General features: G+C 43.2%; 1 protein-coding gene across 2 annotated transcripts in view; it reads right to left on the bottom strand.

Annotated features, from left to right (window-relative positions):
- Positions 1–530: 530 nt before the first annotated feature.
- The window catches only part of LOC102193016 (uncharacterized protein KIAA1522 homolog), a 32299-nt gene continuing 21164 nt past the window's right edge, over positions 531–11665 (bottom strand). The window contains exons 1-7 of one of the 2 annotated variants that reach the window (XM_005742818.1): positions 8341–8565; positions 7088–7231; positions 6936–6979; positions 6697–6832; positions 6462–6572; positions 1903–5715; positions 531–1352 (exon numbers count right to left, since the gene is read on the bottom strand). In XM_005742818.1, coding sequence (XP_005742875.1) covers positions 1297–1352; positions 1903–5715; positions 6462–6572; positions 6697–6832; positions 6936–6979; positions 7088–7231; positions 8341–8407 — 4371 coding nt within the window. In that variant the 5' untranslated portion in view covers positions 8408–8565 and the 3' untranslated portion in view covers positions 531–1296. Of the gene's footprint in view, positions 1353–1902; positions 5716–6461; positions 6573–6696; positions 6833–6935; positions 6980–7087; positions 7232–8340; positions 8566–11665 lie in introns of those variants that run through there. The other variant, XM_005742817.1, reaches the window with a different exon arrangement.

The raw sequence follows: 11665 nt of genomic DNA, 5'->3' as shown, positions 1-11665 counted from the left end.
TCCAAAATGCGGATAGTTTTACAGGTGGAGGCCACTGAAATTATTATTATTTTTTTCCCCCTCATCTTTGTCTTGTTTCACTAGGTTCTGTGTCACTAGAGGTACCACGAGGAAATACCAGGGCCCTACAGAGGCTGCACAGGATGTACAACTCCTCCAGGAGAGCACATCAATATGTGCTATTGCCAGGTTTGCTGTGTACCAGCACAGTCTCAAGAGCACTGACATTCCATCGGTCCTTAACCTACCAGCAGGACCATTAGCTGCACCTCTACAGGCTAGGCAACAGCACCCTGACTGCCATTAGGTATCACGATGAAGTCCTTGGACCCACTGCCAGAACCTACGCTGAAACAGTGGGTCCATCTGTGATGACGTGCATACAAACTACTAAGTGTCCATTATGAGTTGCTGCAATGAAATTTTGGCAAAATGGACCAGCCTGCTGCATAATTTTCATTGTGTCTAAACAGTTGACCCTGAAGTAAAACAATGCAAGGAAAAAAAAAAAAAAGATGGGCAACACAGTATTTTAGTTTATCGATGAATCTTTAATTTTTCTTTATAAATGGTGATTCTTACAGTTGTCTGCAAAACCAGTTTGAAATATATTATAGTTCAATACAGAAATATCCCACAGTTTAAGCCATAACTGGGAAGAAAGGCATTGCCTCCATTATCTGTAACTAAAAAGCAGCAGAAAATGTGCACTATAATCATTCTAGTGTGTGATGTGTCTGTGTGTGGGATCTAAAATATAAATTTGCATGCTTGTAGAGCTACGCAACAGACTGTTTTATTATGTCATTCTTTAGCAAACATGGCAAAGAAGACTTTGTCTGTAGAGGTCATCCTCTAAATGTGACAGAAAAAATAACTTAAGATAATTAATAGTATTTGGAACAAATACAATTAGTGTGGAAACTTTTGGAAAAGATACAGAACATAACTCTGTAGAAGAAATCCACCATTACTGGATATGTTAAATAAACATAATGCTGCTATATTTACAGATGAGTGCCCAAAAGTCCCATTGTTCCAAGTACTGACTAAAGGATTGATTCAGCAGGACATAAGTGGTACAATCACTATTTGAGACTAGAGGATGACAAAGACCCTCTGGTAAAGAAAATATATATCTCTTTATAAAATGCAAAATGAGCTCTCAAGAAAATTAGGACCCACACCATTAAATTCAAACAACTCCAAAACCTTAAAAAAAGGCAGTTTCTGAGTGAAGCATCTCATCCATCCATATCCAGTTGCAGAGGTCTCCTTCAGTCTTTATAATCATGTTTATGACGACCCTCCTTCAACAGTACCAGCTGTTCCATTTGTTTTCTCTGCAGCATCTAAAGTTGGAAATGTACACAGAGTTGGTTTGTCTACATCCAAAAGAATTGTACAGAAAAAAATATTTTAGCTATTTAGGCAGGTAGATGGCAGTGTTAGCTGTTTGGTGCAAACTGGGAAAACATCTCAAGTACTCAATGGCTGGGCATCATAATCTCAAAACATACATTTCCCCCTGAAAAACTATTATTTGTTGGTCTGTTAAATACTTTACCCACATTACCATCAACGGATCTGCTGTAGTATGTTTATTGCCCACTGCTTAGCAAATGTTAGCATAGCATGTGGCTAAGCTATAGCATAAAGTTAATATGAGAAACTGCTGGGAAACAGCATGTGAAGCGCTGATCACTAAACTGAGTAAAAAGGCTTAAAATTTGCATTGCGTTTGACCCGTTTCTTTATCTGTACTGTCTTTTTTTTGTTTTGGGGGCTTTTCACACCCACTCATGATCTTTATGTGCACGACATGCACCACATCTGGTCACTCTCTTTCTATTTGTCATGTGTTGCATGCCTTTTTAAAAAATCGGGGCTGATATACATTACCTTTGATACTTTCCTGCTGCGCTTCCTGTCTTGCAGTTTGGTCCACATCTCCACTCGTCTCAACCTCGCTGCCCCTTGTTTTGGGTTTCTTTGCAACAGGTGGTGGCACCTTGGCTCCCTTATTCATAGACTCTGCTTCACTGATCACCTTCTGTACATCTTCCTTGGCCACCAGCATTGGCTTGGTCTCAGTCACAACATTCCTGTTGCTCTTGGAGAAGATAAAGCTTGCAGTGCTGCTGGGGGACTTGTGGAGGTCCAGTGGTGACGTTGGAGGCTGCAAGCTGAGGCGAGACGCTGGACTTTGTTGAGATCTGGCTGCTGTCCTCATGCGGATGGCTTCCTGTAGGTTCATGGAACGGGTAGTGTTCACGGCAGAATAAGCCTTTTTCGTAGGGGAGGTGGCTATGGACAAAGATGAAGGAGGAACCACGTCAGCTTGGGACTTGGGCACAGTTGGTTGCGAAGGGTCTGTTTCCGGTGGAGGAATGGGTGTAGAAGAGGTCATGATTAGAGATTTTCTGATGGGCTTCTGAGGAGCCTCACCATTAGCAGATGAGGATGGGAACTGATTGCTGCTTGTGACCTCAGCCTGTGGTTGCTGCTCTTCAGCTTTGGGTGGCTCAGGGCTGCTGCTGACTGACCGCAATTTGACCATCTGCAGGAGGGAAGGGGTGACAATGGGCATAGGTTCTTCTTGCACAACTGGGGTAGAAGTCTGCTCTTGGGTTTTATTCTCTGTGCTTAAAGGAATAGGCTGCTCCTTAATGCTGGCATGCCCCTGAACTGGTAAAGGTGGAGGTACAGGAATGTTTACAGGTTCAGAAGGAGCAAATACTTGAGTCTTTTCTGGTGAAGATGTTTCAGGTGGTGATGGTGGTGGTATTGATACTTCAGATGGAGGTGAAGGTGAGGCCTCCTTTGTTGTCAGAACATCAGTTTTTGGGGCTACTACCTGAGATTGTGGGAGAAGCTCTGTGGGAGGTGGAGGGGGAATATTCTGAGGGGGGATAAGAACACTGTTAGATGAAACTGTGTTAGCTTCAGGTTCAAAGGAGACCTCTTGTAGAAGCTCAATCTTCTGCTCTGATGATTCTGGCTGTGTTGGCAGGGGTGGTGCAGGTGGAATACTTTGTGGTGGAGTGAGCTTGCTGATAGATTCAGCCTCTTCAGAGATATTAGACATATTTTCTTGAGAAGGAGGAGACGTAACCTCTTCAGAGGACGGAGCAGACACCTCTTTGAGTGGCAGATGTGAGACCTCAACAACTACAGGAGGTGAGACGACTTTAGCTGGTGAAGGAGATACTAATGTTAATAAGGTAGAGGAGATGTCTTTAACAGGTGGGGGCACATCTTGAACCACGGGTGAAGGTAGCTTTTTTGGTATTACAGGACCAAACTCTACAGGTGGTGGTGGCGAAAGTGTCAGAGATGCCTTATCAGTTGCAGTAGGCAGAACCTCTGTAAGTGGTGGAGGGGGTGCTGTATATGGTGGGGGAGGAGGGATATTTAAGGGAGAAGGCGCTACCCCCTGAGATGTACTGGACTTGTGAAGTTCAGGCTCCATGATCACTTTAATGATGTCCTTTTTCACTACTGATATAACCGATGCAGTCGTGCAAGAGGAGTCACTCCTGAGGGAGGACTTTGGTGGAACCTGAACAGGTATAATGGGTGAATCATCACCAAACAGTGGAGGTGGAGGAAGAGGAAAATCTATTTCATCTGGCCCACTGGGGCTACCTGATGTTGGTGGTGGTGGAGGGGGCCAGGAAGATTCGGGGGATACAACTTTTACTGATGTAATGGAATTGATTTCTGTGGTCTGTCTGGGGAGGGGCTGGGAAACACGTTGCACCAGAGGAGGAGATAGCGCTGGGGAAATGTGAATTAATGAAATGGCAGGTGCTCTATCAGTGTTAGTCTTTACCTCTGTAGCTTGGCCGGTTGTTTTATTAGCTGCTTCTTCTTTTATTGCTGCAAGTCTTTCTTCTCGTCTCTCTACAGCCTTCATTAGCATTCCATTCAGCATATCACTTACTCTCCCTTTCTCATCTTTACCACGTCCATTCAAATCTACATTCTGAGCCAGTCTTTCATTGCTATCTTTGCAAATCTCTGCATTCAAAATCCCACTTTCTTGAACTTTCTTCAATTCTAGCACATGTAGGGATCCATTAACAGACTCTGTCGTCACTGATGGATTTTTGTGCTTTCTTTCTACTGCCAAGCTCTTAGCCAACTCCTCAGCAGCTGCAGGAGACTGCCTCTGTTGTCTCCGGTCCTTCGGGTTCTTCTTTGCAATAGCATAAGTCTTGCCAGGGGCTGGGGGTCCCAGGATCAGCTCACATGAACGCAAACTATGGGACCATACCTCAGGTGGAGGAGGTGGAGGTGCATGGATTTTAGGTGGTGGAGGGATATTGAAAAGTTCTATCAAGGCCTGTACAGAGGGACTGACAGTGTCTTTTGAATCAGCTTTATGTTCCTCAGTGCACTTATTATATTTAGATGACTCTGACTTAATTGAAGAGGATCCAGCAAATACTTTTTGAAGCTTTGCTAAAATGCTGTTCTTATGCTTTGGAGATGAACCGTTAGCTTGTTTAGTGAGCTGTGGGGATGTGCCATCTTGGCTGGAGTTGCCACTGACATTGTTTAGCTTATTCTCCTCAAGCAGTTCCCGCTTCTCTTGTGAAGCATCTTTCGATCTTTTGATTGCCTGCAGCTGAGTTCTAAAGGGACCGACTGACGAAGAGCCCATTGAATCATCCAGAGAACTGGTGTCAGCATTGTAGCCAGGGCTGTCCAGAGTCTTGGAGGGATGAGAGTCAGATTGGTTTTGGTCACTTTTCTCACTTGGGGCTGAATTGCTGTGGAGAGAATTTTCTCCTGGCAGGACCCTAATCTCTGCTGGATAACGGGGCTGGCGCTTCATTTTACTGTGGAGGGAATAGGAGCGGCTTGGAGGAGGAGGGGCCCTTTTTGGCTTAGTAACAGAGAGGCTACGCACAAACTGTCTGTCTTTCTTAACCTCATCTCCCCTGACGATCACCCTGCCATTGGAGCTGGAGGCCTTGCTTATAGAGGAGTGAGCATCAACTTTGTCCTCTTTAGCAGAAGCATTGCCATTTCTCTTTTGCTTTGGGGTGCTGCTGTTGGAGATGGTTGAAGAGTCAGATACCAATGTCTCGGACGAGTCAGAATTACTCCAGCACGACGTGTCAGACAGATTTGGAGGATTGTTGCGAGAGGCCGAGGTGATGGTGGACGATTTGGAGGAATAGGTTCTCACTGAAGATGCTCTAGAAGAAGCACGGGACGGAGCTGGGCTGGAGAGCATCAGGCTGCTTTTGCTGACAGTGCGGACACTGTTCCGACTACGCCCACGGCTGATCTCCACCACATCGATTGCGGGTGGCAAAATGGCATTGGGAATGATTTTGGACATGTAAGCAGCCTGGGGTGACATGGACATGACAGGGCTGGGGAGCTCCTGTTGAAGGCTGGAGGAAGTGGTCAACCAGGGTACAGCTAAAGATCGAGGCCTCTGATCGTCTTCCAAGGCGGGACGCAGGCGGTGCAGCAGGGCGAGATCATCTCTATGAGCAGCATGGGTAGCACCGAGCTGCTTGACATTTTTCTTGTTGAGAGGCTGGATGCTTATGCCTGGAACATTAATACTGGCTCCTTTTTCAGACTGTGATCCCATCTGTTGCCCATCTGTAGTTGGACTGAGATTAGTCTCGCCATTAAAAAGCTGTTCCTCATCTAACTTTGGATTCAGTGTCCAGTCAACTCTGTCCAGACCTAAAACAACAGCACAACCTTTCAGAATTAACATAGCTAGTTATGCACTAATTGTCTTTCTTTGAATCTGCAACATAAACATCTTAGATACTGTAGCAGTCTTGAATATTTCATGTTAGGTTTTGTATTGTTGATTGTCATTTATGCTTAGAAATATTTAACCATATATGCTTAGAGGTGTATAATCAATTGTGTAGTGACAGGATGTGTGATCTTTAGCAGGCTACAAAGGCTTGGTGTGCATTCGCACACCTACATCCTGGGAGCATGGGAAGAGGTCGTACCTTGTTTTATGGTAGGATAAAGGTGGCTATATCTGTTTTAGTCTAAGTGCCTTTTGTTTAGATGAACTGCTGGACTTCCAGAGAAGTCATTTATGGGGTCACACTCTGACCACTCCCCCCCCCCCCCCCCCCCCACACACACACACACACACACACACACACACACATTCTTTGTTCACATGTATACCTATGTAAGATGTTATATGTTAATGACCCTATGCATATTCATGTAACCACAATAAAAGGAGTGCTATGGGGAACCTGGCTGAGAGTCTGACGGAGGTCAAGTGGTGGAACGACACTTGGCTCCAGGCAGGTCTCCCTCATGCATGAGTAACAAGAAGAACTTTGCCTACTTGGTGTTCAATGCTTTTGCTGTGTTTTTTAATTGTCTCGTTCCAGCGGTGGGCCTGTGCTAGACAGACCCAACAGTTCATACAGTTCAAAAAAGTCACTGCATACCCAGCTCTCTCTGAACATGATGTGGGATACCCACAACAGTCTTCCTGTGGCGTCTTCTGGTCCTGGTCTTTTCTGACTTTTTCCCAGAGTTCAAAGGTCTGAATGTTGAACCTGTAGAGCGAATAAATGTTTATCCACATGTCGTCAATTAAATGTTTTATGCAAGCATGTCAAAGCGCATTGCATAATGACAAAGAGTGGATATAAATAGTGTTTTGGCTTGTGGTTAATTTACCTTGTCTGGTGAGTCCAGAGCGGGAGGATCTAGTGGACACTGACGATTGCACAGAGGCGACAGAAGACGTATCAGGAATCGTGCTGTCCGTCATAAACCCAGCACTTTCTCCATCTGTTTGAGCCGTCATTGTCGACTAGCAAAAACAGAAAGATTACTTATATTACATTATTAAAAGTTTTAACAAATCATTTGTGATATTAGAAAGCACAAGAATCTGTATATAATGTGTAACTTACAATTGTGCTTACGCTGTCCTGGTATTCCACTCCATTATTGGTTTCTGAAAAGACAAGAACATTTTTCGATTGATAATGGGACTTTTTAATTAAGTGTCAAAATCTAGGGAAGAACAAACATGTACTGGGTATATCAGTAGTTGGTTTTATACCTTCCTCCTGCATCATTTTCAGTCCTTGCAGAGCCTCAGTGTGAAGGTCCTCCAGGTACTTGGGCCTGCTGGACTCAATGAACACATTCTCCTGGAACAACGGGGGTGCCGGGGTCTTTTCATCGTCATCTAGCTTTAGGGCAGCTTTAATAAAAAAATAAAAAAATAAATTAAAAAAAAGATAGGGAGAGGAGATCAGGCCAGATCAACTCAAAGCTCTGTGTTACTGTAACTGTAAATGATGGGGCCATATGGACAGGGGGTTAGCATTTAGGTCACTGTCAGGGATATTTAAGCACAGGAACAGTAAAGATGTTTGAGGGTTAACACATGAGTGTGAAATGAATAGACCGAACTCCAGTTCTTCTCATGCAGGATTAGACACAGTGATCCTCAACATGGGATTATCAGATCAAAAATCTGCCTGCAGCAACATATGCCTGGTGTTTTTTCCCAGCTTAAGCATCATTTAAAGAGACAGTACGAAGGACACTAATTAAACTGCTATGGCATCTCAAACGATGGATCCAATCCAAAGTTAAGCATTACTTTCAGTCATGTGTGAAACTCAAGAATAACAAAAACCCGAGTAACCTATTCATAAGACCGTTATATAAAATTAAAGTTAATGAGTCTTTACATTTAAAAGAGCAACATATTTTCTTCGTGAATCCAATAAGAACTAAACATAATTAAACATAACACCCATTTGACATGTCATGTAATACCTGCAGTGCTCTCATGCCTCCATGGCACAGTCTGGGATTGTTGGACTAGCAGCCTTCTACGAAAGTTTTATGTAACAGCAGTAGCTGCCCTACTTTTAGCTACCTGTCCTCCTAGCACTCTCACTGTAAGACCATGCTGGAATTAACCACGTGCTTAACAGTTAAAGCTAATTCTTACCTTCCTCTTCTGTAACAGCAGTATATATACACTGTTAAGGAAATCCTAATGTGCAAAATTGAAATTCTAGCTGTTCTTTTTAAAATATTTTTCTTATTATGAGAAGTATTTGTAACTACTGTAGGAGAAAAAAAATCACAGCATTTTATATATCTGCAAAGTAAATATTATAGCTCAACAGTGGTTTTTATGGTTTATAATGACCAGACTTTAATTTCTTTATTGACTGCCATAAGCAAGGCAGCTGATCGAGCCTGTGTGGTCATTTATAGTAAACACAACCTGGGTAGGACCAATTAGTTTGGATCTTCAACCAATAAGATCAAACCTATGCTGCTCTCACTCACCTCTTCTCTTGGAAACTGTAGGAAAGCAGTAAAAATTATTGGCGTTATTAGTCAGAAGCACCACCATGATCTTTCTTATGTCTTCAAAAAGTTGACTAAAAGTATGTCCAAGTTATAAAGTTAAACCACATAAAAACACCCAAAAAGACGATCCAGTCAAAAAATATATAAATCCCGGAAAGATCACGACAGCATGAATATGGTGCTTGTTATTGTCAGTTCAGGTCCTCGCCGAGCAGAGAATGTCTCTTCAACCAATGGACAATCAGAGCTCAGACACTAATCCTCAGCAGCCTAATTCCTGCCATCCCTCTTCCTCTATGTCACCCCCCTGTCAGTGCTCAGTAAGATACCATCCCACTATTGTCAGTCAAAATGCAGAAATCAAACATGTAAACATTAATGCAAAGAGCGCTGTTGTCAGGGATTTGAGGTCAAACAGGCATGTCTTCAGTAAACAACACACCACGTCTTTGTTAAAATATACAATTTCATTACAGAACTCTAATAACATGGTCAACATTTCTATACTTCCTCAGACTTCATTAGAATAGACACTATAAAGCTGCCTTATAAATTACTTTTTTATTAAATTGGCATTTTAAAAATGTATATATTCTTTTTTTTTTTTTTAAATATACATCCTTCCCAGCACAACTCCAAAAGGATCCGTCTGGCCTCTGGGATCAAACCGTGGAAATTCTGCTTGTTAGGTGAATGCTTAATCTACTACACTAAATTGTTTATATAAAAAAATTATTATTTTGCCACAAGGGGGTGTAAGTGAATTGAAATGACTATTCCTGAAACAAGATTAAAAACATGTTTAGTACAGGCCTGCAGCTCCAGAGCACATGGTTACCCATGTGAAAAATACTCCCCATTGTTTCCAGAAAACACTACAATAATTTGTTACTATGCAGCCTGAATACAGAGAATGGCACAAGGCCTCCCTAGTTAACTTTAAGTGCTGCTATCCAGAGGGCCACCAAATACTTTTCAAGCAAGCTGTTACAGCGTCCCATTTTTGTCGACAAGACTGTTCTTTCTTCATTCCGTCCCTTCATTTTATTTTTCTAAATTTACTTTTTTTTATTTATCACTTCCCTGGTGCGCTGCACACACATGACATAGAGCACATGACAGCTGAACAAATGGAAAACGCTCCCATGGTCTGAATCCTACAGAGTGAGTGTTACAAGAAAAGAAACGAATCACATGTGGAACCAGCATATACAAACGAGTAAAAACATACCGTTGACTTACCAGAACTGGCTGCTCAATACAACGCAAAGCTGATACGCTTGTGTGTAAAGTAGTAAAGTCAACTTAGTATAATGCTTTATCTTTTTACCGTTAGAGTACAGACTTACACGGAAAAACCAGGAGTTACGGTTGAGAATAACTGCACGGTAATAATGACTTATAGTATCACCAGTTTGGCAGTCACATTTTAACAGAGTCCATATTAATCACTGGCATATTAAAGATACCATCTGTCACAGCTGGATTGAGCAGGATTGTGTACTAATGGACTGGTAGTGTTGGCGTTACATACATCCCCCACCCTAAACTGATTTTTACGTCTTAGATTTGGTTTTCTATGGTCTAGAACCATGTCAGTGAATCGATGCTGACTTTTCACTAGAATACAGGTGAAAGTCTTCAGCTTCACTTGCAGTGTCACTGAACGTTCATGGATATTTTTACTCTTCACTCTGCTTGCTACTCTTCCTCTGATCCAGTCCGAAGAGTCTTATTATGGAGTCCAATTCCTCCTTAGAAGATTGAAATTATAGGAAGATTGGAAGGTCCTTGTGGCTCGTTTGTCAAATGACACCTGTGACGGCCAGTGGCCTGGGTTTTTCTGACTTTGCAGCTTGTGCTGTTACGAGGGCTGCAGCTAAAAGGGATGCAGAGCCTGTAACTCAAGCAGAAGAGTGTCAGGTTGAACCAGATTTGATTGTTCCTGAACATTTGTCAGTTTCCCAGCAAGAGTTAATTCACGCACAGCGTGCTGATGCTTCACTGACTGAGCTGTTTCACAAAGTGCAACCTAGTGATGACGCTAGAAGTGTGGCCTCTGGTTATTTTCTGCAGAAGGATGTACTAGTCCGTAGGTGGATTCCGCAAGGGTTGGACTGTGTTGGAAGTCCAGCTGTCCAGATTGTGGTTCCAACTAAATACCGTGACGAGGTGTTGAATTGTTCTCATGACAAATCTGGGCATTTGGGAGTGACGAAGACTTATAATTACATCTTGCGCTACTTCTTTTGGCCACGTCTTAAGCGTGATGTTTCAGCTTACATTAAGACCTGCCATACTTGCCAAATTGTAGGTAAGCCAAATCAGTCTATTAAACCTGCTCCACTTTGTCCCATCCCTGCTGTGAGTAACCCATTTGAACATTTGATCATTGACTGTGAGGGCCCTCTTCCTAGATCAAAATCTGGTTCGGAGTATCTGTTGACTGTAATGTGCCAGGTTACGCGTTATCCTGCTGCATATCCGCTGCGTACCATCACAGCCAAGTCTGTGGTGAAGGCTTTGACACAGTTTATTTCTATATTTGGCATACCGAAGATTATTCAGAGTGACCAGGGATCAAACTTTTCGTCACATCTATTTGCACAAGTTCTTAAGCTGTTGAATATTGTGCATAATAAAGCCTCTCCTTATCATCCACAGGGCCATGGTGCTTTAGAGCGCTTCCATCAAACACTGAAGTCCTTGTTACGTGCCTATTGCACCGAAATGAGGAGTGACTGGGAGGAAGATTTACCGTGGCTTCTGCTGGCAGCGCGAGAAGTGTGCCAGGAGAGTACTGGGTTTAGCCCAAATGACTTGGTCTTTGGCCACAAAGTTCGGGGACCGTTGACAGTGCTGTGCGATAAGTGGTTGTCAGGTGAACCACCAGTGAACTTGATAGATTATGTTAATGGTTTTCGGCACAGACTGTATGTGGCAGGTCAGTTGGCCAAACAGAACCTTGAAAAGGCTCAGGTCAAGATGAAATCTTTTTATGGCCGGCGTTCTGAAGAGCAGCAGTTTAGTGCGGGTGACCAGGTTTTGGCTTTACTGCCGATTGCAGGGTCACCGTTCCAGGCACGGTTTGCTGGGCCTTACACCGTGGTAACTTCTCAACAGTGGTTGCTCCTCTGACTGATTTGTTGAAGGCCAAAGTAAAGTTTATTTGGTCTGCAGCATGCCAGCAAGCTTTTTGGGATGTAAAAGCTTTACTGTGCTCTGAACCTGTGCTTTTAGCCCCTCGTCTGGATCAGCCCTTCAAGCTGTATGTGGACGCAAGCCACATTGGTGCAGGTGC

The sequence above is a fragment of the Pundamilia nyererei genome, unplaced genomic scaffold, assembly GCF_000239375.1.
Source record: "Pundamilia nyererei isolate P.nyererei 1_Seehausen unplaced genomic scaffold, PunNye1.0 scaffold00123, whole genome shotgun sequence".
Taxonomy (NCBI): Eukaryota; Metazoa; Chordata; class Actinopteri; order Cichliformes; family Cichlidae; genus Pundamilia; species Pundamilia nyererei.
This window is presented reverse-complemented; position numbering and strand designations above follow the sequence as displayed.